General features: G+C 36.2%; 2 protein-coding genes across 6 annotated transcripts; one reads left to right on the top strand and one right to left on the bottom strand.

Annotated features, from left to right (window-relative positions):
- Positions 1 to 1,050: 1,050 nt before the first annotated feature.
- Positions 1,051 to 7,569, bottom strand: fam210aa (family with sequence similarity 210 member Aa). Of its 4 annotated transcripts, none has more exons than XM_081376721.1 (5): positions 6,991 to 7,121; positions 6,661 to 6,703; positions 5,596 to 6,019; positions 2,611 to 2,722; positions 1,051 to 2,302 (listed from the first exon to the last, which is right to left on the bottom strand). In XM_081376721.1, exons 3-5 carry the CDS (start codon positions 5,955 to 5,957, stop codon positions 2,036 to 2,038), a joined length of 741 nt encoding a protein of 246 aa, XP_081232847.1. In that variant the 5' UTR covers positions 5,958 to 6,019; positions 6,661 to 6,703; positions 6,991 to 7,121; the 3' UTR covers positions 1,051 to 2,035. The 4 variants fall into 4 exon arrangements, with proteins under 4 accessions (XP_081232847.1, XP_081232846.1, XP_081232844.1 ...); XM_081376720.1 differs by having other exon boundaries at positions 1,061 to 2,302; positions 6,661 to 6,700; positions 6,991 to 7,129; XM_081376718.1 differs by having other exon boundaries at positions 1,080 to 2,302; positions 5,596 to 5,985; positions 6,661 to 6,700; positions 6,991 to 7,569.
- rnmt (RNA (guanine-7-) methyltransferase) lies at positions 7,276 to 26,124 on the top strand. 2 transcript variants are annotated; one of them, XM_081376716.1, is made up of 11 exons: positions 7,276 to 7,613; positions 7,988 to 8,145; positions 12,144 to 12,282; positions 12,422 to 12,544; positions 12,907 to 13,022; positions 13,171 to 13,352; positions 14,941 to 15,105; positions 15,390 to 15,507; positions 23,216 to 23,317; positions 23,408 to 23,441; positions 25,198 to 26,124. In XM_081376716.1, the coding sequence occupies exons 1-11, from the start codon at positions 7,595 to 7,597 to the stop codon at positions 25,233 to 25,235; spliced, it is 1,194 nt and encodes a 397-aa protein (XP_081232842.1). In that variant the 5' UTR covers positions 7,276 to 7,594; the 3' UTR covers positions 25,236 to 26,124. The 2 variants fall into 2 exon arrangements, with proteins under 2 accessions (XP_081232842.1, XP_081232843.1); XM_081376717.1 differs by lacking the exon at positions 7,276 to 7,613 and adding an exon at positions 7,620 to 7,784 and having other exon boundaries at positions 25,198 to 26,118.
- The last annotated feature ends 343 nt before the right edge of the window (positions 26,125 to 26,467 follow it).

Raw genomic sequence — 26,467 nt, 5'->3', positions numbered from 1 at the left:
CTCAAGTTTAAACAGTCTACCCATAGTTTTTGCATAGTTACCCATGCCAAAGTTTGCAGTTTACGTTTAAACGTATCTACGTTTAAATAGCATATATCATATCAGATTTGTTTCACAATATACTTAAACTATGATCACCTATTTTTTTTTTTTGTTCATTTGGTGAAAAAAAAGTACACTAAAAAAAAAAAAACCTGAGTGAATTTACCAGTTTCACATACATTTTCTAAATTTAATAGTAAAAAGTTAGTTGGTCCAACTAATGCTGCCTTCACGTGCTGTCGGAAAATTCCGACTTCCCACTTCTGAAGTCGTGATTACGAGCTCATCAAATTCGAATTTGACTTCAGAGGGCGTTCATGTGGAGTAAACGGCCAGATAACTAAAAGAAGAAGAAGAAGAAGAGGGCGTTCATGTCCTAGGAACTAGGCAACAAGACAAGACCTTTTTCAGAGCAGCGCCATGACAGGTATGAAAGTGAGGCTGTGAGGGATAGACTTGCCGTGTTTCCAATGGCATCCGCTGTATAAAGCTCCTAGATTACTTAGAATTTTCCACAGCTTGTCGGGAGTTTTTTGTTAACTGAAATTTCCTGGAAAGATATTTTTCTAGTGTTTCATGAGCAGAACAATCCAAAAACACATTAAATAACAGTACAGCGGCAGCCCTTTGAATGTCTGTTCCTCACAGCCTCACTTTCATTCACATTAAAAATCAAAGATGGCGCTGCTGTGAATAAGGTCTATAGGGTTTACGATCATTTCGATAGCACGTGAAGGCAGCTCAAGTCAAAATAAACGAACTGTAGGCCTACTTCTGTCCAAAAACAAACAAAAAAAAAAAAACATGCTGAGATGACTAGCCTTGAAAAATGTGCTTCCTCCTCATGGGGTCCATCTTGTCGAGATCCAATGACCAGTTGTGCCTTACAATTTGACAGCGATTATCACTTCCAAACAGCTCTGGTAAGTATTCACGCTGAAAACTGTCAGTATAAAAATATATAAAACACTGCACTTTTATATTTTCATTTCACTGGTGATCATTAATCATCATTCATGAGTAATAAATGTTCTTTTAAGTGATGTGTTCAATGTGCATGTTAAAAAAAACCTCAATGTTTAATACACACATCAAAACACTATTGTTTATTGTTACTGTTGACAGCCAGGTGGAACATCCTTCAACAGACAAAAAGGCCTCGAAGTCCCATCAAACTTAAAAAGTCCAAGTGCTGCACCAGCAGAGACCTTTGCTGTGGAATAATCAGCTCAATTATCAACCTTCATTTAAAGCAAAAACAGGGCTTTGAAAAATATGTGACGGTACCAACTGAAAATAAAGGTTGCATAAATGAAACATGAATATGGCAGGAATCTACTGAATTTGAAACAGGACGTAAAGGCTGTTGATGATGTGCAGAATGACTGTCAGGACAATTTATGACTTTTCCCCCCTGCATCATAAGCAACGGTACATACAAGTTGTGTTACATCTTAACGTACATTTACAACTTTCTGACAAACACTACTTTGCATAATAACTAAAGTTACAATCAATTTTCAAGATTTTACAATATGACCATTTCATTCTCAGTAACTTGTGTGACACGTCTCAATCCATAACTTAAACATTATTTAGCATATGTGAGAATTGAAAGAGGCAGTGCTATTTGTTAGGGAACAAAGCATTAAATATATAATATTGGGCACATTACACCTTCTGTTCTCTTTAGAAAACACACTCTCATCCATTATTTCAAGTTAAGTCCAATGCCTTTCAATAGACTTTTGTGCTGTAATATTTTATATCTAAAATCTATGGTCAATTTATGAATCATAATACCACATTTTTTGAAATAGTTTAGGCTATTACGTGAACAGTGAGTGTAGAGCATACAGCCTACATTATATTTTAAAAATACTAAAGACAGGTTGCTTTCCTTAAAGTGTATTATATTGTTAAATAACGTGAATCTTCATGACATTATGGGAAGATAAAGTCACTTCATGACCTTTCGTAAATGTATATAAACCTATTCCTTTTTCTTTCGGAAAGACACTTTGTCTTTGGTTTCTTGAAGTTTTTCGGTGAACTTGTCTTTCGTTTCCTCCATTCTCTCGGATAAACGATCCTTGGTCTCTTCCATTTTCCCAGAGATCCTCTCTTTGGTCTCCTCCATCTTCTCCTGGAGGTATTCCTTCACGGGCGGAGGAGTGGACATGTAGCCGTGCTTCCTCAAGTACTTCACGGACAGTGACGTTCCTCCTAGAGTCGCGGTGTACCTCGCAGGTGTGGCGATCTTTAGGAGATCAAGAAAATCAAACCAGCGTCACATTAACTTGAACTGAAAAGAAGTTTGTTCATGTAGTGAGTGACTCTCACAAGGTTTGAAGTCAATGACATTCTAATTCATTCAATTCAGATGAGCTGTCGTGTAGTAGGTGACAAGATTCTGTCTGAAAATGCATTTTATTTATTCAATTTTATGATACAAATTGTCCAGGAAAACTGAACCTAAATTGTCTTAATTTTGCTTGCATCTTGGTGATATTAATAAGTTATCATTATATTTAAACAATTTATTTATTAAAAAATAACTTGGCCCACCTTGTACATGGCATATGCCGTCAGTGCATAGCCACTCTGAGAGTTCTCCAGGAGTTTCACAACCTTGTCAGGAAACCCAACATACTCAAGAAATGGCACCAAATTCACTCCTCTAAACAAACAAACAAAGAGAGAGAGAGAGAGAGAGAGAGAGAGAGAGAGAGAGCAAGCATATTATTCTTTCTTTTTTTTTTAAATCAAAAGTCAAGTCAAGTTTATTTATATTGCGCTTTTCACAATACAGATTGTATCAAAGCAGCTTCACAGTACTAAATTAAAATAATACATCAATGTTTGTTTCTAGTGTAAAACGTCCACGTTTGGTAATGCTGATCAATAGTATTGTTGATTGATTAATTAAATTAAATATCCCCAACTGAGCAAGCCAAAGGCAACAGTGGAAAGGAACCGAAAAAACTCCATCAGGTGACCTAATGGAGAAAAAAAACCTTAGGAGAACCCAGGCTCAGTCGGGGGCCAGTTCTCCTCTGGCGTTTATAAACTAGAGGTCGGATTTAACTGTTAAGATTAAAAGTATTATATGAATGCCTGGCTGAAGAGATGCGTCTTTAATCTAGTTTTAAACTGGGAGAGCGAGTCTGAGCAACGAACAGTATCAGGAAGGCTATTCCAGAGTTTTGGAACTAAATGTGAAAATGCTCTCCCTCCTTTGGTGGACCTGGATATCCTAGGTATGACCAAACGCCTCGAATTTAGTGATCTTAAAGAGCGCGATGGATTATAGGGCGATAGAAGATCCGTTAAATAGACTGGAGCTAAGCCGTTTAGGGCTTTATAAGTCAGTAGGAATACCTTGTAATTAATACTGAACTTTATAGGTAACCAATGCAGTGATGATAAAATTGGTGTTATATGATCCTATTTTCTTGATCTAGTAAGAACTCTAGCGGCGGCATTTTGGACTAACTGTAGCTTGTTTATTAAGGATGCAGGACAACCAGCTAATAAAGCATTACAGTAATCTAGTCTCGAGATCATGAATGCATGAATGCTTTTCTGCATCAGAAACTGATAGCATGTTACGTAGCTTAGCAATGTTTCTAAGGTGGAAAAAGGCTGTTCTTGTAACATATGAAATATGATTTTCAAAAGACAGGTTGCAGTCTAGTATAACACCCAGGTCTTTTACTGTAGAGGATAAAGTAACAGGACATCCTACTATGTTAAAGTTGTAGTAGTCTTAATCTGTAAAAGTCTTAATTTTCTTAAAAGGACAATTCACCCAAAAATGTATCTTCTGTTATTCACCCACCCTCATGTCATTCCAAACTTGTATGACTTTCTTCTGTGGAAGATTTTTGACAAAACATATTTTGAAGAATATTTTGCTGACCATTGACTTCAATTGTATGGAAAAAATAATAAAAAATAACAAAAAAGACATTTCTAAAAAGAAAAATCTTTTATGTTACATGAAAAAAAGTATGTTTTACAGGTATGAATGACACAAGGGCGAGTAAATGATGACACTTTTCATTTCTGGGTGAAATTCTCTCTTTAAGACCATCATTTAAAAAAAAAAAAAAGATTCTTAAAGGGATAGTTCACCCAAAAATTCTGTCATTCATACCTTTAAAACGTACTTTTTTTCGTGGAACATATTTCTTCATAATATTCATATTTCATATTCAATGAATTTCTTTCTTCTGCTATGGGCATATGGAAGTCAATGGGGTCCATCAACTATTTGGTTACCGACATTCTTTAAAATATCTTCTTTTGTGTTCAACAGAAGAGAGAAATTCATACAGGCTTGGAACAACTTGAGGAGTAAATGATGACAGAATTTTCATTTTTGGGTGAACTATCCCTTTAAAACCTGTCCTGAAACAATAGTGAAAGCTTAAAAAAGCAGATCAATTTAATAAGTGGACATTTTTTAGTCTTTTGATGATATTTGGTAACTGAGATGAAGAATAGGTATTAACAGAATGAAGTATTTAGAACAAACAACAATTGTTTTTTACTAAGTATATAAAAAAAAAACCTGAAGTACTTGATATAAACTTAATACAGTACTTAACATAAGAATCAAATGTTTAAACAGCTAAAATATTCAAGTGTGAAGATTAGTGGGGAATGTATGACAAGGCAAACTGATAACTCAGAGCTTCTCTGCAGAGTGAAGTCATGGTGAACGAAATAGCCCATATTCAAGCATCCATTACCACCTCCCACATTTCTGAAATGTCTAGACAGTGGTGACCCACATTCAGCCAGATGTATTGCAGAGTAAACATTCCAGTGTGCCATTTACCTCAATCCAGCATACGCCATATACAGACAGAATGACCAGGCAAAAAGAAAATTACCTATATAACCCCACAGACACCTGGTCAACAGATTACCGCCTGAGAACCAACACCTCACTGACTTTTACAACGTATGAGGAAATCTGACAGACATTCCTTATTTATCGGTTTGTTTTGTCAGAATTTAACTTTATGTTGTGCTTCTTTGTGGGATACCGGTCATATTTCTTCTTACTTTCTTCGACTTTAATAAACTAGAATGAACTATCATCAACAACACACCGATATATCTGGCAGGCCGATATATTAATAAAGAGTATATTTATATTTAAATATGTATACATATTTAAATCATATTCCATGAATTTTGTTCGTGAAAGACTTCTATTAGTATTTTTTATTAAAATATGATCTATTTTATCATACAATTTTTTTATAACTGGTCATTAGCCCCCATCCTCTCTACATATCACGATATGGCTTAGTGTGTTTAAGTGATTTAAATAAATATATGCATTGTGTAATTCAGAGTGAAGCGCCGCACAGTGTACATTTACACGTGAACAGCTCATGATCCAGTTTTTCCAGCGTCTCGGTTCTCAGTTAATAGTTTGTGATTTTGACTAACAGGTTATTATTGTGGAGCGAGTAACTCTGAGCCATCTTAGCCTCTAACCTAAATTAACATAACTGTGATCCATCATCTACTTACTTCATTGCAGCATAATAAAATGTACCGAACCACACTGTAGACGTCAACAGGTGCACAGGGATCATGACTTTGCCATACTGCTTAAAGGTTTTCTTGAATCTCTGAATGAGGCCGATGGATTTGTCCTGCAGAGGGTCTGGATCATCCTGCACTGGAGCTGAGTTTACCAGATGATCACTGCTGGTGTTCTTCTGAGAGGCCGGAGAGCAGAGCGCACTGGAGCTGCTGAGCCATCGTGCGTGTTTCCAGCACCGCTGGGTCAGGGGATGCAGTCTCTGTGCGGTCCGGCTACAGGACGGAGGACAGATCTGCAGCAGGACAGCAGTCTGCCTGAAGACACTAGCACACACAAACCGCTGCATCGCTAAACAAGCTTCTTCTCCCAAGGGTCTGTCAGCATAAAACAAGTAGACAGAAAGTCTGACTGTGGGCACAAGACAATGGATGAATACATCTCACAAAAAATCCAAAAAGAATTCTAGATAGATAAAACAGATTGACAAAAGATCCTTTATAATATAAACAGATGGCCAGTAATACTAAAGATGCACAATATACAGTAGGGTGCAAAAGCTTGAGACCACATTGAATTTATAATGATTAAATCCTGAAATATGTTTTAAGGATTAAAAATAAATAAAAAGAAACAGGAAATAAATGATAAATTTTTACTAAAATTATTAAATATATATATATAATTGGAGAAATCTGTGACACTAATCATATACAGTATGTCATTTAAAATAGAGGCGTTTGAACTAGTTTTTTTCAGACTTTCCGACGCCACTGCATCTGTGAGCATCTCAGTATCTACCATAATTTACCTTAATTTATTTATTTTGGTGTTACATTGATATTGGAAGCACACATATTTGCATGCATAATGTGTATTAATACTAATAAACATTTGCCCATATTTTCTACTGTACATTACAATGTGTTGACGCCTGCAATTCAAGTGAAGCATGGGATTTCACTTATTTTTTGGATGAAAACGGGCAAACCCTGTACATTCATAAAAAATATCGGGTATCATATCAGTTTGACGTGGATTACTTTCTCTACCTTCAATATCCCATCGAGAATGACGTCACTGGTGCTGGAACTGCTGAAAACATTAAGGAAAACATAATCTGCACATGCTCAATCACATTCAGAAAGAAACTCTGGAAATAATCACAGACTAACCTCCTAAAAATCGTATTTAAAACTCAGATATATTAGTATAACTTCACATGTGTGAAGTATCCTACGATAGGCACCAAAAGTGAATCAGCTAGCATTGCTAAGGGATGTCTACTGTCTAAGTTAATCTACTAAACGAATAAAAGTTTCACTCGTCCTCCTGTCTAAACACACAGAGACGATACTATAGAAATATGCACAGTTACATACATGAGTGACTAGATCCGGCATGATGTGATTTTCCCACCACAAACACTTTCATGTCCCTTCTGTCATTCACAACTCCCCACAAGACGCAGCGACATTACACATGGTGACTGCACTCGCACTGTATTGTGGGCAATGTAGTAAAGTCGAGCTGTAGAGCCCCCTGGAGCAATGTTTCTCTCTGGAACTACATTTCCCATAATGCACGGCAACGTCGCGACTGATTAGTCTTTACACGTGCTTATGGACGTGTTTTAATACAAAATAAATGAAAATACGTTAAAATGCGGTGATATGTATGTGTATGAGGGGAACAAATACGGAAATTTTCGTAATTTATTTAAAGAGAAAAAACTATTTCCTCCTATTCTAAATTTATACCATGTATGTACTCTATCTGTCTTGCTGTTACACTTAAGTTATGTTTAGAATAATTTACTCCTATAAATAGTACTAAAACAGTGCTGCCGCTGCAGAGGTCAGAAGTAAGTAGCTACTTGAAGCATTTCGACTGCTGTTGTCGACGCCAGTCCTTTAGGCGGCGCTGCGCTGGTTTTCTCATATAATACTGCAGTGAAGATCGGGAATTGCGCTGTTTGTTGGATACATGATGGCGCAAAACTCAAGTGAGTGCAGCAACATTGTTTCAGTCTTCAGTGATCTGTGTGTTACACAATCACGGCGTTGAGCACATAAACTCTTAATATGATTTATATTTGTCTCATTTCAAAGTCAACTAGACTCAATCAGTCTGCAGATGTAACACGTGCCGAGACGGACGCTTGACATGAGCTGTTGTAATGAACGCAACACTGTCGCACTACAATTTTACGTTTATATTAGTCTATCTACGTAAACTTCATATATACGCATTGCTTTCATTTTAAATAATTGAAATCATGACTTATGTTTCCCCCCCTGTGGTCCATTACTATTTTTAAAAGGCGAATGCACATTCATAACATAAATACTAGCTAATGCTGTGCTTTTCTATGCACAGGATTGTTTGAGGCGGACAGTAAATATGCTGAGCCAAAGGACGATCAGGACAGCATAAGATCTTTAGATGGTTCCCAGACTTCATCATCATCATCCTCACTGAAGAGACACAGGGACGGTGATGAGGGATATGAAGATCACTCTCCCAGGAAGAAGCTGGTAAGCTCGCACCATCATAATTGACATGTAATGTTCCATAGACATGTATATTTCTATGTAATGTACGTTGACTCTTTATAAACTCAAGACCGGGGCTAGTTGTTTACTCCAGGGAATTTTCTCTGGATATTTACTGTTTATTAAAATTGAGTTGAAGTGCTCAGTCAGGATATATTTTTTTTGACAGAAATAAAAACGAGCCAGGGACTGAAGTACAATATATTTCAATAGATTTTACTGTTGTTACCTAATAAAACTAAACTATAAGACAGGAACTCCATAAAACAGTTGAAAGTTCTGAAATTTAAGAGGCTTTGCTTAAAAACATAAAAAAAATGTGTAATGTTTCCAAAGTCATCATGTCAGGTACTGTTAATCACTGACTAATGCAATCTTCATAAAATTCAATATGATCACCCTGACTAAGGTTAATAATAATAATTATTATTTCCACAACATATATGTATTTAAAATGCATGAAATGTATAAAATGTTAAATGGACCCTTTCCAAATGTCCTCAGAAGCAGAAGTCATCATAGTTCGGTAAACTTTTATGGCTGTGAACGGAAATTACAACAATGATCATTTTTGCACTCCCATTTGCTCCAATAACAAAAGAAAAAAAATCCACAATAGCGTTTTTATGATTTTACAAAAGAAGAAAAAATATAGAGCGATTGATTACATCAGTCAGAAGAAGATGTCATTTGCCGTCACTCCCTCAGCCATTGTATTAGAAACGTTCAAACAGCAGCATTAATTAGTTTTCTGTTATTTAATGGCAAGGCAATATAACATAAAGCATGGGTCACCAAACTAAGGCCCGCGGGCCGCAACCCCCCTTTGACTGGCCCCCCAGCCCCTCTGCCCCCCACTACTTGAACTGGCCCTATGAGGCAATCCCCAAAAGTCGTCATGGCCTATTTTTTTTTATTGATTTTTGGAAAATAACACGTCTGCATCTCGTGTTTTGTTGATTTTTTTTTTCAGTTAAATTTTTTCAAATTTTCTGAATTTTCGAGCAGTGACAGACAACGTACGCGCAGAGAACTGTCAGATAATTGTCAGTGTTCAGGACAGCAAAATGGCTAGCGTTAAACGAAAAGTTGAGTGCAGAGTTTTCAAAGAACAGTGGACCAACGATTATTTTTTTGTTCAGTGTAAGGACCGTGCAGTTTGTATTATATGTAAAGAAAGTGTGGCGGTTTTCAAAGAATATAATCTGCGTCGTCACCACGAAACCCACCACAAAGAGTATGCTAGCTTGCGAGGGCAAGCAAGAGAAGACAGGATTTGGAGGATGGCTGTGCCTGGACATTAGGGGTGGTTAATCTGTCTGATTTCCCGATTCGATTCGATTACGATTATTGAAGTCCCGATTCGATTACAGTCGATTTTCGATTATTAACGATTTTCGATTAGCGATTATTGATTTTCCAGTTCACAACAGTAAACAAAAATACACTAAGTGATTGCAGTATTAAAAAAAGTCAGCTGCTGAATTACTTAACTCTTTTATTGAGTAACAACTCAAAGCACTTTCTGTGTCGTGTAGTTATAACTTCAGAATTATTTGTATGTAGCTTATGTTCTGTAGAACACAGAAATGAATACATCACATTGTGTTGTGACTCATCAAGTTGAACCAAACTAGCTTTTAATACAATGTTGGTATGAGCCACCACAGTATTTTACAAATATAAAAAATAACACAAAGTGAAAATAAAGTGGCATTTTGGCGTTAATATTGAAACGACAGTTACCATGGTGAATACACAATACTAACAAGAACTGTTAATGAAACATGGAAACTGCTCCTGGTGAATAGAATGAAAATCATGCCTGCATGCAAATCCTTCTCAGCTAACACACGACGTACCAGTAACGTGATTTATTGGTATTTTACTTTTATTTCATGACTTACTAATTTACAACGTAACAACGTTGCATGCTCGTAGTTTCCTTTGCACTTTGCACTATACAGTGAAGCGATACACGGCGCGCCCCTCCGCATTTGCGCGTGCAATTGAAGAGTGTGCGCTACGAGTACAGTATAACGGCTGACAGGACAGGAACGTCCGTTTTTCTGAGGTGAAATACTTTTTATTTCAGCGTACACATACGTCACTGCCTGGTAGTTCCTATACTGTGCTGGGTTTTCTGAAGTAGTTGTGATTCGCCTCTCATAACATAACATGCTCTAAATGCACGCAGAGTGGATTTTTTATTTTATTTTTTTTTTATAAAAAATCGATTTTTGAAAATTTGATAATCGATTCATACTCGTCCATAACATACTCGCGATTAATCAATAATCGATTTTTTTCACCACCCCTACTGGACATAGTAGTGGGGATGGCTGTGCCAGGCTAGTAATCTCTACTACACAATGAGGCCTGCTGGTGGTCATTTTGGTCTGGGTCATACAATTCTATGTTATATAGCTGACCCGGCCCCGGCCCCCCCATCACAGTCAGGAGCGATAATGTGGCCCCCAGAGAAAAAAAGTTTGGTGACCCCTGACATAAAGTATAGTGTTACAAACATCAACAATAGAAAATGTAACATGCAAAATATTAAACCATTGTTTGATAGAAACAAATATTGATTTATTTGATAGGGACAGGGCTCATCAATCAACAGTCAGTCAGACACTGTAAACAGGGTCCGAAATTAACTTTTTGGCTCACCTGCCACGGGGACTGGTAGATGAAAAAATCCACCAGCCAAGCATATTTTTTACCGGCCAAAATAATAAACAGCCCCTTTTTTTTGTCACATATACATTCATTTCAGTACTTTTAATTGAGATAATAAGGTAGGCATATTATGTTGAATACAAACATAAAAAATTGTCCAGAGCAAAATTTGAAATGTATAATAAAAAAAATAATAATATATATATATATATATATATATATATATATATATATATATATATATATATATATATATATATATATATATATATATATATATATTGATCAAAATGAGAGAAATATATGAAATATTACTCTCATTGGGGTGAAATCATTTGTTTTTTTTTTTTGTCTGTTTTGTTTCCTGACTCATGTGGAAGGGAAGGCAGAACGTACTCGGCTAAGTTACTTACGTAACCTCGGTTCCCTGAGAGATAAAGGAACGAGTATTGCGTTGCAAACGCTATGAGAAAACTAATTTTATCGAGAAAAGAACGGCCATGCATGGTGTGTAAAGCAGAAGCAGCCTGGCCAGCGGCGGAGTATGCACGATCCGCGAGTGCTGAAGACGCTCTGCACGGCTTTGATGAGCAGGACACAAATGGGCGGCGACCGCTTCTTCCAGTGGCGGGAGCTTCACATATCCTTTTTCCTCAGCGCCGTCAACAGATAGAGCGTTAACTGTACGTACACACCGCCGCCGACTTGGAGCTACAAAGAAGCTCTGGCCGCCCTGTCAAGGACGCTTGTCAAAAAGTACGGGGAAGCTTGACGCTTGTCCGCTCTGAATAGTGAGTGCGCGTGCGCGCCCGGGGCTCACTCTCTCGCTCTCTCTCTGCTCGTTCTTAGGAGGCAGAAGAGCGCGTGCGCGCTGACAATTTTATTATTTTGGTATGAACATTCACCCGCCACTGTGGCGGATAGCCTTTTGAGATATACTCGCCAAACGGAAAATCTACCCGCATTTGGCGCTTGGCGGGTGTTAATTTCGGACCCTGACTGTAAATAAGCCAGAGTTTACCCAACAGGCTCGTTTTCATCTGTTGTCCCTTGCCAGATTTTAGGCAGCCTAAATTTAGAAAACATGGCAAATTCTCAAAAATAAAACTTACAATTATCCACAAATAATAAAACATGTCAATACAATAAAACCAAGTATTCAAATGAAGAAAAGAAAACAAGCAACTGGTCATACAACTCTGAATCTAGTTACTGAGAAAAAGTGCTAGTAATAATAACGTCTCAGTGTGCCAACTGATCTCCCCTGCTCAGTTCAGTACGTGCTTTATGTTTTGCAGGTCACAGACGAATCATTACACAGTCAAAAAGTGGCCACACATTACAACAAACTTCAGGAGTGTGGTCTGGCAGAGCGTAATAAAAGCAGGATAGTCCACATGCGTAACTTCAACAACTGGTTGAAGAGCGTTCTTATTGGTGAGAAGAGCACAGGCTTACTTTTATCTCTCATGTTTCATGGCACGATATTGGTACATGGCACTTGTTTGTTTGTGGTTGGGTGAGTCAGGGATGAGAATTATTAACTGTTCCGAGGTCTGTGTGTTGGTCTCCTCAGGGGAGTTCTTGGATAAGGTGAGGCAAAGACGGAGAGATATAACCGTGCTGGATCTGGGCTGTGGCAAAGGTGGGGATCTTCTCAAATGGAAAAAAGGACGCATTGATAAACTGGTCTGTGCAGGTAACTACTCAATCCTCTTCATACTTTCCAGTGTCTGTAAAGTTATATGGTCCTGTTTACACTACATTTCTCAGTGAGCCATAAAATAAAAACTAGGGCTTTTTTGTTGCTTTTCGAAATGGTAAAGCCGTACCTAACCAACAAGTTTAAAGACCTTTTATCACAATTATTGCATGTTAGTGGTTTGCTAATAGTAAATGACACGTTGCAATGACATTTCAGTCCCTCCAGAATTCCTGATGTTAACAGCAGGTGTAAACAGGGCCTAACTTGCTCGTAAATGTATGAACTGCATCCTTTTTAAAAAATGTCTTCATATTGGGAATCAAACTTACTTCTGTATTCATGTTTGCACGTCACAGATATCGCTGCTGTGTCCATTGAGCAGTGTCAGCAGCGCTACAATGACATCAGACGGAGGGGTCACCCAAACGACCGCACGTACTCTGCCGAGTTCATCACCGCAGACTGCAGCAGGGTACGAGCCAGTGTTTTTTCAGCTGTGCAAAAAATTACACCATGTTTCATTTGTTGGAGGGACTCTGTTCATTGTCAAAAAGGAGAAACATGAAAGTCATCATTCAGTACCCGATGGTACAGGGTCACATGCTCTCTGTCTTTCTCAGGAGCTGCTGTCGGAGAAGTTGCGAGACCCTGAGATGCAGTTCGACTTGTGCAGCTGTCAGTTTGTGTATCATTATTCCTTTGAGAGCGAGCAGCAGGCTGACACCATGCTGAGAAACGCCTGTGAGAGACTCCGGCCTGGAGGATTCTTCATCGGAACAACTCCAGATGCATATGAACTGGTGTAAGCTCTCACACACACTCTTACTATGATATTTATATCTATTACGGTTTAAATGCACAACGTGTTGTAGGGCTGGGCTAATTGTTATGTGTATATTAGGTTTGAATTTAAACATTTTGGTTTAGTTGCTGTGTTGCAGGGCGTTGTAACGGGAGGAGCGCATCCACAACAGGAGTTGCACATTCTGACTAGCACATGACTTAGTTCAAGTTCACTTGTGCATTCCCGTCATTTTGTGCAGGAATAAGTTGTAATATTATGTTTATGTTGTAGAAATATCTGATTAATCTCATATAGGATGTTCAGTATTTCATTGAGTTAATTAGCTCGCTTCAGTTTACGTGTTCATTCAGCTTTTAGCTTCTGCGCGTGCAGCTCAAACAGCAGTGCTGTTATTTGAAACAGTAATATTAATTTTAGATGTTTAGTGTGTAAAATTAATTTTTAAATTTGCACTGGTTCAAACTAGGCTACTTCTGCATAAATTTGATTTCTGTTTAAGTGCTTGGGACATGGATTTTAATGGTGATTGATTCTTTTGTTTTTTAAATCAAGCTCTCAAAAAATTATATCAAAATTTGGATTTAGACTTATCTGCCAATATCTCTATTATCGGCTTTCACATATAAAGAGTAATCGGTAATTAGTATCGACCAAAATTTTCTTATCGGTGCATCCCTAGTATCAGCTTCAATATTTACACTACTGCTGAAACATTTTAGGTTGGTAAGATTTATTTATTTATATATATTTGTTTTTAAATGGAAAATTGTCAAGGCTACATTTATTTGAACAAAAATACTGTACAATTTTGAAAAATTATTATAACTTTTCTGTTTGAATACATTTTAAATTAATTTATTCCTATGATGCCAAAGCTGAATTTTCAGCATCATTACTGAAATTATTCTAATTATGCTGATTTGCTGCTCAAGAAACATTTATTATTAGCAATGTTGAAAAAGGTTGTGTGTCTGCTAAATGTTTTTGTAGAAACGGTGAGAAATCTTTTAACATTATAAATGTCTTTACTGCATCAATTTAATGCATCCTTTCTGAATAAAAGTATTATTATTATTGTTTTTAAATCTTACTGACCCCAAACTTTTGAACAGTAAGTGTAATTGTACACTAGTATGAAATACAGTTAGCAAAAACTATATTAAATTTGATTTATTATTAATATTTAATAATTTACTTTTATACAGCAACATGACAATCCTTAGTATTATTGACCTAAATACAATGTTTTAAAGCCGACAGAACTTTATTTTTAGATCATTCAGTCTGTTTTAAACTGATTCATTGAAATGGACGGCTTGAACTTATTCATAGAAACACAATCTGCATTTTCGCTACTGATGTTTAAATCAGAGATGTGTGCAATATATCTTTGTCATTATGGTCAAATTAAAAACACCAAAATTGCAATACTAAAAATTGTGTGATTCACAACGCCAACCACATAACCGATATTGCAATTTATTCAAGTATTAAACCTCACACATGTTAGCTATGTTCTAAAGCAGAACAAAACAGTAATTTATTCATGATAACCAAAACTTTCAAACTGATTGTTTTTAAATAGGAAGCGCTTGGAGGAGTCAGACTCCAACAGCTTTGGAAATGAAGTGTTCAGTGTGACCTTCCAGAAGAAAGGGGAATACCCTCTGTTCGGCTGTCAGTATGACTTTAACCTGGAGGGGGTTGTCAATGTCCCAGAGTTTCTGGTGTATTTCCCCCTGTTTGAGGAGTAAGTGTCTCATCTCATCTCAAAACACATCGCATCAACATGATTGTTACTTTCCTGATGTACCAGCAGAGGGTGCAACAGCTTCAAAAATGTGTGCTGTAGTGTCAGAAAGAGTCTTGATTTCTAAGTGTATTTCTGCTTCTAGAAAATTCATATACAAACATATTATTCAACTGTAATTTTTGTGTTATGGAAGAAATATCATCAATTATGATAGTGTTTTTAATAATTTCCAATTCTTTAATTTCTATTATTTTATTAATTTACTTATTTTTTCTGTCCAGAATGGCAAAAAAGTACAACATGCGCCTGGTTTACAAGAAAACCTTCAATGAATTCTTTGAGGAGAAAGTTAAAGATGAGAAGAACAAGGTTCTGATGCAGTGGATGCAGGCGCTGGAGGTATGTGTTCCGGACTGTCACTGGCTTTTCATAATTGATGAATCTGTTGATAGATTATTTTATCTGTTCATTCTTTAGTCTCTTAACAATTTGATTTGATTCTGATGTTTTTTTTTGATTATTGCAAAACATCATTTCTAAACATTTTGTCACTGTCAGTGAAATCAGGTTTCTCAGAATATGATCTGTCCTTACCAGTCACAGTGCACATGCGAGCTGATGCTCACCAATACTTTAATGTGTGCTATAATTGCCTTTCTCTTTCTAGTCTTGATATTTTAACCCTTTAAGCCTACATACACATACATTGTTCTACTCTTAACAGAGTTACGACACACAAAACTCCACTGGTGCTAACTGAAAACATAGATTTCACATGGCCTTTCATGGAATATGCACAAGATCATAGAAAATGGCACATCATTATATACAGTGAATGCTCCCTATTGAAATGAGTCCGAAATCAACATAATCCATTGCATCATTCACAAGATATTCCTCACGAAGGAACAATTTTAAAAATGCCCATTAGGGGGTGTCAAGGGTTAAACAAAAAGCTACCGTGGTTCCAAATGCTGTCCAGATGCAACTTTCATTAGGGTTGGGCATCGAGAACCGGTTCCAACTGGAACCGGTTCCAAAATAACGATTCCATCGATTTCATTATTTCACCTTAAAAAATAACGATTCCATTATTTCACCTTAAAAAAGCCTGGGTCAGCACAGTGCAATACATGTGACTTATTTCTTGCACGGGAGGAATGGATGCACTACAAATATGACTAAACACCGACGCCTGCATCATGGTGTACAGAATTAACAAGGAGTGCGCTAGTTTGTTGTGCTAGTTCTGCGCGGTCCACTGTCTCGTCCTCCTCAGGCAACCCTGCACGACCAACATTAGTAACGCCAGGAGTGCAAAATAATATAAAACGGGTAGTTCCATTCCTTGATTCTGTTTGGTAACGTTCGTTATTTTGAATAAAAATCATCACTCATAAATTCAATTCAATTCAAATTTATTTGTATAGCGCTTTTCACAATACATATTGTTTCAAAGCAGCTTTACAGAAAGTGCATTTCATAAATTCATAATTATAAAGCAGTCATTCACATCTTCTCCGGTTTATTTGTGTTCAAATACGCAATAGCATCTGCCAGGGCTCTTAGTCCAATGGTGCGCATATTTGTTTGTAAAATATTTCATAATTTTATCACATTTCTATTCATTATGCGATCTGAAGTGCTCAAACAGTGAACACAGCGAGGTATGTCTCTGCTCTTCCTGATTCGCGTCAGTGTGTGATCAGCGCGCTCTCATTCATGGTACCCTACAGCTGTCAATCATCTCACGTGGACCAACGCGATTTGGGGTATTTTCATATGAATAGAGAATGTTTATAGCGTGCTAAGCAAGGTAGCTATTAGATGCATATAAAATGCTAAATATAACATATTTTAACATCTTTTTTTAAAACTTAAAATCATTTTAAGCTGCGACAGGAAAATTATACAAGTTCTCAATGGCGTTTTAAAGCAAGCTTTAATGCATTGAGTTAGTTTATACATATCCAGAGAGTCCAGACCAGGGTGCAAGTTCTGCATATATAAATGCTTTTTGGTCTGGTGCAGAGGCATTCCTAATTTACTCATTATTGAATCAAAATAAAATTTCCTCTGTGAAATGAGCATGTGACAGATTTTGACTCCACCCCTCAAAGAATCGGAATCGAGAATCGAAAAGAACCGAAATCGAAAGGAAGAATCGGAATCGGAATCAGAATTGTTCAAATCAAAACGATGCCCAACCCTATTCATGTAGGGGAACATGACCAAAATAGAATTTTCCTCCTACCTTATTTCTTTCGTGAGTTATTGCGTGTCAAATAAGAAAGATATGTTAAAATATAATACATTTTTTGACTTTTTATAAGCAGTTTCTCAGCATGAGAATGTTCAAATAGAACACTTTTAAAATTGTAGAAAATTTGACTCTCCTTGCTATAGTTTTGTAGTTGTGTCTTTACTTTATGTATGTCACTCAGAAAAAAACAACTCTAAGGCAGCGTGTCCACCAAAGCCAGCTGAAAACGCTAGGCGCTCTGCTGAAAACTCCTAGCTGTGGGCGCTTGAGAGCGTTTCAGTTGAGAATGAGATGCTTTGCTTGCTATGCTATGGAATATCCGTATGAAGTGTTTGTAGTATCTCATTTCACAGATAGTTTGATTCTGTATTGTTTCTATATAAAAATGTCTTTTCAATGTAGAGTGTTTGTTTTAAATTCTTTTGTTCCGTTATTATGCTTGTCATCTGTTGACATCGGTTTGTCGGTGTGTTTTTTGTCCCGCCCCTCCTCCACTGTGATTGGACGGCTGGGTATAAAGTGACAGTGATGTTTTACCCAAAGTTTAACATTCTTCACCTCTCGCCAGGCGCTCAGCGTTTCAGTGTAAAATAGACGCTCAGCGCCTCAATACGCTCATGGCGTTTTAAAAGCGCGGCTCTGCCATTGAAAACAATTGGAAAAATAAGCTAGCCGCAGGAAAAAACGCTTTGGTGGACATATGGCCTAAAATGCCTTCAGGGCTTAAGGGGCCAAATGCAGCTGGTTTTAACTTATTTAGTTTGGAATGTGTTCTCTCTTTTCATTTGTTAGTTGTATTTAGTGTCATTTTATCAATTTGAATTTTTTTTTCGTAAAGTTTAAGTAATTTAACTTCTGGTTTTGATGACATACTATTTCATGACTCTTAAGTGACGTTGATGTCGAATTAATTAATTTAATTTGTTTATAAAATAGTTTTATGGCATACTTTTGTTTTATTAGTTGTTTGTGTGTCCATGCATTTTCCTGTGTATGACTGATGTCTTCAGTGAGTTAGACTGCGTCCACAGAAGCGCACATCCTCAGTCAAATGCAGTTGTTATAACTGCAAATTATCACAAATTGAGCATATTTAACACACTTTAAACCTCTTTTGCCTGTGAGAAATCCCCCTCGCAATCTGCTGTAATCACATTAGCATGCCAGTGGCAATGTGAATATATCTGCTCCATGGTTCCGTTCTTTGTACTTCGCTTTATACATCTGTGATAATTTAGCAGATTCCACATCTTCTAATTGTGATTATTGATATCTGGCTAATTTGGTTCTTTAAACAAATTTGCAGATTTGATTAAAATATCTGGATTAAGTTTGATATTACTTTGTGTTCTTGTCCATTGAGAGGGCAGATATATTGATCCTCAAAGCAATGCAATGATCAGCAATGCAGTGATTGGCTGGTATCAAGACATCAACATAATGACATCAAATAATTAAAAAAGAAAACAGCCAAGCAGGAAAAATGACATAAGTTTTATTATATATAAATGAAATGTGTAGCCTAAATGTTTGTTACACGATTCTCGCTTATTTAAATTCACATTTCTAGTATATGTACAGGCTTTACACTTTTTTTTTTTTTTCAGTGTCAAGAGTAGCGTATTTTAAATGAGCAATTCATTTAAATTTACTTGTGAAGTAGATTATGCTTCATAAGGGTCAATAACATTTCTCAATGGCACATCAGACAGCATTTTGTAGGTTGTGCACTGCTTCAGGCCACCCATATAATAGCTGTCACCAATCAAATGAATGCATTATGGATACCTTTATAATGCATTATAGGTTAAAGGAGAACTCCGGTCAATTTTAACATTGAGCTCATTTTTTTGTACATTTGGAGTGCTGTCAATACAGAGAACAACGACAAAAATCGGTGTTGCCTACACCGAGTTATTCTATTTTTAAAATTAGCCTCTTAACATCCTTGATGTGTCATTACAAGTGCACAGAAAATTTGAGTGATTCCTTCTGAGTGAACACGAGTGAATCTGACTGCAGTAGATGTGAAAGATATGTATAAAAATGATGTTATCTAAGCCAGCGCAAATACCTGTGTTTACATCCTGTTTTCGGTTGAAGTCCAAAGTAGTCGATTGCCGAGTTCACGTGCATAGGTTTAGTTACCTATGATCACACGTGTGAACTCGGCAATCGACTACTTTGGACTTCAACCGAAAAACAGGATGTAAACAGGTATTCGCGCTGGCTTAAATAACATCATTTTTATACATATCTTTCACATCTACTGCAGTCAGATTCACTCGTGTTCACTCAGAAGGAATCACTCAAATTTTCTGTGCACTTGTAATGACACATCAAGGATGTTAAGAGGCTAAAAGCAGGTTTAAAACTTGCCCCATTGAAGTCAACAGGGTGCAAATTTAAAAAAAAGAATAACTCGGTGTAGGCAACACCGATTTTTGTCGTTGTTCTCTGTATTGACAGCACTCCAAATTTACAAAAAAATGTGCTCAATGTTAAAATTGACCGGAGTTCTCCTTTAAGGCCTTAAGTAAAGTTACCAGCATATTTCTTGTAAGAAAGTAGCAATGGCTGAGACAGACTTTCACCTTTAAAAACTGTCAAATCTTGTTTATGTGATCTACGTCTGATCCTGAGCAGGTTTGAGCTGACAGGCTTGTTGCTTTGACAGGAATTCCAGGATGAGCTTCAAAGAACCTAGCCTAACAATCCTAGATCATATCAAATTGTCACCAGTAAAATCCAGATAACTGAGTAATCCACATACGGAGAATGGCCCCTTGAACTGGCTTAGAAAAAGAAACTGATGAAACTGGTTTGATTTTTACCCTTTTCACTGTCAACCAGACCTCTTCCTTTTCTTCTGTAAAAAATATGGCATATCACGCACATTTTGTCATGTATAAGGTATCAAATTGTCTGGCTTGAATACTGCTATTACTTTTCTAAACGATGAGACATACAATTTTCGCCTGGTGGACTATAAATTGGGTGAGAAATCTTATAGACTTAACACCGACAAAGAATATAGAATCTTGTAGAGATTTGGGGTTTGGCTAATTTGATTCAGACTAGCAACCAGCCAATAAGTAGTGACGCAAAAATGTCTTAGCCATGCCGCTAGCAACAGTATAAAAAATGAACTGGCATATCTCAGCACCATAACACTATATATGGATATATTGGGGTGGGCTGTTTTGACTTGACAGGCAAGCAGTTTACATATCATTCTTTGAACTGTATAGCCACGCCCTAGCAACCATAGTGTACCCTAGCAACTGTACACCAATGTGAATGTCAAATCTCAGCTCTACAAGATCATAGAGACATAGAAGTTGGCTTTTATATATATATATATATATATATATATATATATATATATATATATATATATATATATATATATATATATATATATATATATATATATATATATATATATATATATATATATATATATATATATATATAATTTTTTTTTTTTTTTTTTTTTTTTTTTTTTTTTTTTTAAAAAGGCCAGTTACTTCATGGTAGAGCTTAGATTCTCTGCCCGAGCCCGGACTCGCCGCTATTTCCCGCCACTGTCCTCGGGCCGGGTCGGGTCGGGCCCTTGATAAAGCACGTTACGTGTCATGCGCAGCGTCTCGTCCACTCTCACTCGCAGTCTCGCACGCGTGACGCATCACACCTGCTGTGCGTGCTGGCTACTATTCTGCTGCTTAAGTGCAACATGGAGCTTGAAGAAGCAAAGAAAAAAATTAAAACCAGAGATTTAACTTTGAGCAAGTTTGGAGGAAAATCGGAGGTATGGAAACATTTTAAACTAGTCGTGCGGAGTGACAATATGTGTTGGCTTTGTCTCGTGCATTAAATGCGGCACGCTGCTCGCCTATGACAGCAAAAAAAAAAACGGGGACTTCGACGATGAACAGACACATGAAGCAGTCTTGCTATGGCAGAAATTATGATAGTAGTCAGCCTCAGGCCTCAATGTCCTCTTTTGTTACTTTTCCGATCCATTAAATTATTTCTGAATAAACAAACAATGCAGTTTGCATGCTTCTTCCTTGTCGCATTATTCATAAGATAATTAATAAATGCACGCACATGAACTTGATAAATGTTACAGATATGTTTACTATGCACAAACAAATGCCTTTCCTTTACATGTGCAAAATTCAGAATTAAATGAATGTGCAGCAATTTGTACAAAAAGAGAGTCTGTAGTTGGCTAGCCTATGTGTTTTAGCCATCAAATAAGCACATGTAGTATCAAGTTTAAGTTTCGTTTTGAAGAAAGCTTTTCTTTAAAGTGAATTTCGTTTTGTATAAATTGTATCTTAATTTTAATACATTCCAATTGCCTGGATTTAATACATAAAAAGCAATAGGCCTATAGCAGACAATATAATCATGACATGCAGTCGCCGGCGCTTACAGTACACCATTTGAAACTCGTAACACACGCTGTCACCGAATTTACAAATCTTGCTTGTTGCTCACACATTATGTTGAAATAACAATATGTTGTAGTAACATTATTAATCTTTAAGAATATTTGATTGAATGCTAAATGTTGTGCTTGTTCAATTTAATAAAATTAAAACTTTAATTGTGATAAATAAAATAACTGAATATTTAATATTGAGTGGGCAATTTTTGCTCATTTATTAATAGTATTTATATAATATATATAACTGCGCAGCTCCCCCTGTAGCTTAAATGATCTAGCACAGCAGCACCTGCGTTAAAAAAATATTCTGGCGCCGCCCCTGGTTATAACGGCCCACATACTAAAAATGGTCGGGTTTAAATCGGGCTCGGGCTCATAATTACAGTGAATGTGTCGGGCCGGGCTCGGACACAACGTGCTCGGGCTCGGGTAGGGTCGGGCTTGATTTGTTGGGCCCGATCTAAGCTCTAATTCATGGATCCAGGATACTATGCATCCTGATAAAGTTCCCTTGGCCTTTGGAATTAAAATAGTCCCACATCATCACATAGCCTTCACCATACCCAGAGATTGGCATGGAGTACTTTCCATAAGATCATCTCTCAATGCAAATCAAACTAGCTATTAGGCTAACTGAAATAAAACCATGCCAATCTCTAGGTATGGTGAAGGCTATGTGATTATGTGGGGCTATTTTAATTCCAAAGGCCAAGGGTATGTTATCAGGATGCATAGTATCCTGGATCCATGAAGTAACTGGCCTTTAACAATAAAAATCTGCCTGCCGCTATGGGAATTTAACATAGGGGTGTCCAAACTTATGCACCCTGTATTTTAAGGAAGAATATTTATTTATTTACGATACATTATTCATTCACAAAGAAAATTGGTGTCCTTAAAGGTTGGATTTTTCCTAATTTTTTTAATTAAGTCATTAAGTTTAGTTTCCAAAAGATGATTTTTTATTCCTCTTTTTAGTCAACTTTAGCATGGGTGTCTAAACTTATGCATAGCACTGTATATAATATATATATATATGATATATATATATATATATATATATATATATATATATATATATATATATATATATATATTTTATATACAGTCTATGATATATATGATATATGATGTCTATGATATATATGATATATATATCATAGACAGGTGACTGAAAATATCACCATGGTAAAGGTGTACAGACACCATAGCAACCATGTACAGCACCCTAGCAAATGTATAGCAGTCATATCTATATACCAGAACATCATACACACTTTGGAGTTGCCTCTCTTGCAGTCACTAGTGTTATCTGTAGTTAGTGACGCCTATAGAACCATATCACCTTATCTTTCAAACAGTTTTGTGTCATCTTGTTGTCATAGCAATACCCTCCAGATGAGAGGGGCCGACTGGCGTCCGACAGTCCAGGGGAATATGACCATGCCAAGACAATAGCTGCGAATCCTGCTGTTAGACATCCATTGGTGAGCCTTAATGTGTTTTTTTCTTTTCTTTAAAAACACAAAGAAAAAAATGTTTGTATCTCTGTGTTAATTGTGTTGTGTTCTCCACAGGGAACCTTGAGCAAGTCTGAGTGGGAGGCTACAAGTACGTGGTGATGTTCTTCCTATTAAACCCTGGTGTCTTTTGATATAGAAAGATGCTTTAACTTTCTGAAACATCTCTGATGTTGTCTCTAAGGTTTTTCCGATTTCACATGACATGACAAACATGACAAAAAGATGTAAGATATTAATACAGAAGTCATGATTGGCTTGTTTGATCTTCGTATTCATAAGTATGACATGCATGAAGCCTCATTTGTATTGAAAGCTCTGCCCGCATATAAGCCAAGCAATTAAAGACCCCCGCTGTGAAGACTCTTTTCTTCTAAAGATAAAGTAGTTAATATTTTCCTCCTACTGAAGTACAACATATGGTTTGGCTTTCAAAGAAAAAATTATTAACTTTGAAGAGCTTACTTGCATCTTCACTAACACAAAAGTAATATCATGCTAGTATCTTCCTTGAAGCACCACGTATAAGATGGATATGGATATGAATGTGGTTTGCATTTAGTACTATAGTATATATCAAAATGGTTATAATATTTCATGACACACACCCTCTCCTAACGGCCCTCTCTCTCTGTTTCTATGTACGCTAACAATCAAAAGTTTGAAAAAAAATCCGGAATACTTTTTTTATAAGCAAGGAATTAATGAAAAGTGACTACAGTTAATACATTTACATTTATACAAAGTATTTTTTTCATCAACTAATCCTGAATTTTTTTTATTACAGTTTATAAAAAAATATGAAGCTGCACAACCGTATTTATTATTGATAATTAGAAACGTTTCTTTAGCAGCAAATCAGCATATTAGGATGATTTCTGAAGGATCAAGTGACACTGAAGACTGGATGAATGATGATGAAAAAAATCACAGGAAGAAATTACATTTTCAAATATTTTAACATAGAAAACAGTAATTTACAATTTGAATAATATTTCACAATATTACTTGTTTTTTATATCAAATAAATGCAGCTTTTGTGAGCAGAAGAGACCTCTTTCGAAAGCATTTAAAAATCTTTTTGACCCTAAAATTTTGAATGGTAGTGTATCTTTGAAAAGTTTGATTTATTAAATATTTTAAAAAGATAAATAATAATAATAATTCAAGTTTGTGTGCATAATTTTTTGTTATTTATGGAGAAATATTTAGTTAAATGCTTGGGTATATGTATTTGTGTTGTATTTAAAATAAAAATATTGAGATTTATTTATTCACAATTGAAGGTAACTCTGGTTTACACCTGGTATCAACATTAATTTTGGGTGATCCAATTGAAATGAGATGTATTATTTATATTATACTATTAGATTCATCCATGTAAGCTGCCTAACAAGGGTTTTTGAAAGTGAATGTGTAGTTGAGTGTGACAAAAAAAAGGATGTGTGGGTCTCCACAAAATCCGAACGCAAGTGGTGCGTGTTAAATAATAGGCGATCTGGTGCTGGAATGTGAAACGCATCTTAATGCCAGATGGAACTAGGCTTTCTTGCTCGCTCGATTTCCGGGAAATTGTATAAATTTTGTGGGCGTCAGGGAGCCCCTATCAATATGAGAGAGGCTCCCGGGCATTTCAGGAGAGGTGGGATGTGTGCATTGTTTTATGATTAGTCCACAAAGAAGTATCATCAGCATTCACTTTCACATTTGTGTACTTCCATAGAGTATATTTCTGGTCTTAATTTATTTCAAAATAAGTGATATTTTAGTACATTTTGCATGTTTACCGTGATGTCTCGTCCTTAACCTTGACAAACAACACTCCTTCCTCTTTCTTTTTTTTTTAGGCATATACCTGGTGTATGTGTTTGAGAAAATGTCATGAGTCTGAGGGATTCACCATCGAGCTGATGTATCTGGATGAGTGGAATCTCATTGTCATTCATTCGGTTTCCAAAAGCCTGCTGAGCGTGTCCATTCTGCAAACTATCAAATATTTTTATACAAACGGAGCTTTTCTTTCGTGAGTGTTTGTGTGTTTTGAGCTTGTGTAAGGAAGTGAATACAATGCAAATGATCAATATTCTGTCTGAGGCTGTATTTCTGTTTGTCTGTAACCTTTTCACCCGCTACCTTTTCTCTTCAAGTCAAGCAATGTACTAACCCTGTAGATCTTATAGTCATCCAGTCCCTTTGGGTTTTACTTGAATTGTGGTCTACCCTTCCCTTCAAGCTCGACTGAACTCTGTCTTGAGTTGTATTTTTTTCTTTTTCTTTTTTTTTTACCAAACAAAACAAAGCAGTCCATTTTTCAAGAATATTATGTGAAGTTAAAACTGTAAAGTTATAATTGATTTCATGTTTAATGTATGACTGGGCTGTTTTCTGAGGGAGGAGTTCGTCAAATTTAAGACAGGACTTCAACTTTAATCCATAAAATCTGGATTTTTTTTTTTTTTTTTTTTACTTGTCATTTTAGTAATGATGGCGCAATGTGTTTCTCTCCATGTGTATTTGAATACCAGAAAATATGTTTATTTCTGTCTTTACCCTTCTGATTTCAGTATGCAGAGTGTTGTTAGTCCTGAAGTTTGTCAGGGAATGAAAACCTGGTATAGGAATATTAAACCTTGAATTACATAAATTGTATCCCTGTGTCAGTGTCTATTAAGATTATTTTCAAGGTACAATCGCTGTATACACTCTAACATTACAAAAATCTAATGGTCATTGCAGGAAATTACATTTTCATTAAACAATATTATTAGAGCTTCAAGTTCAAAGTTTTGTGAAATTGTAAAATGTTACAAAATATTAGAACATTACAATTTGAATACACTTTAAAATAATGTATTCCTTTGATGGCAAAGCTACATTTTCTGTAGCCATTACTTTAGTCTTCAGTGTCACATGATCCTTCATTCTAACATGCTGATTTGGTGCTCAAGAAACATTTCTTCTTATTAATGTTGAAAAAAGTTCTTTATCAAAGGAAATTATGATACTCTATTAAAAATAATAATAAGAGAAAATACTTTTACTCCGCAAGGATGCAGTAAATTGATCAAAAGTGACAGTAAAGACATTTACAGATGTCTTTACATACAGATTCTTTTC

This window comes from Scardinius erythrophthalmus (assembly GCF_964197995.2).
Source record: "Scardinius erythrophthalmus genome assembly, chromosome: 10".
Classification (NCBI taxonomy): domain Eukaryota; kingdom Metazoa; phylum Chordata; class Actinopteri; order Cypriniformes; family Leuciscidae; genus Scardinius; species Scardinius erythrophthalmus.
This window is presented reverse-complemented; position numbering and strand designations above follow the sequence as displayed.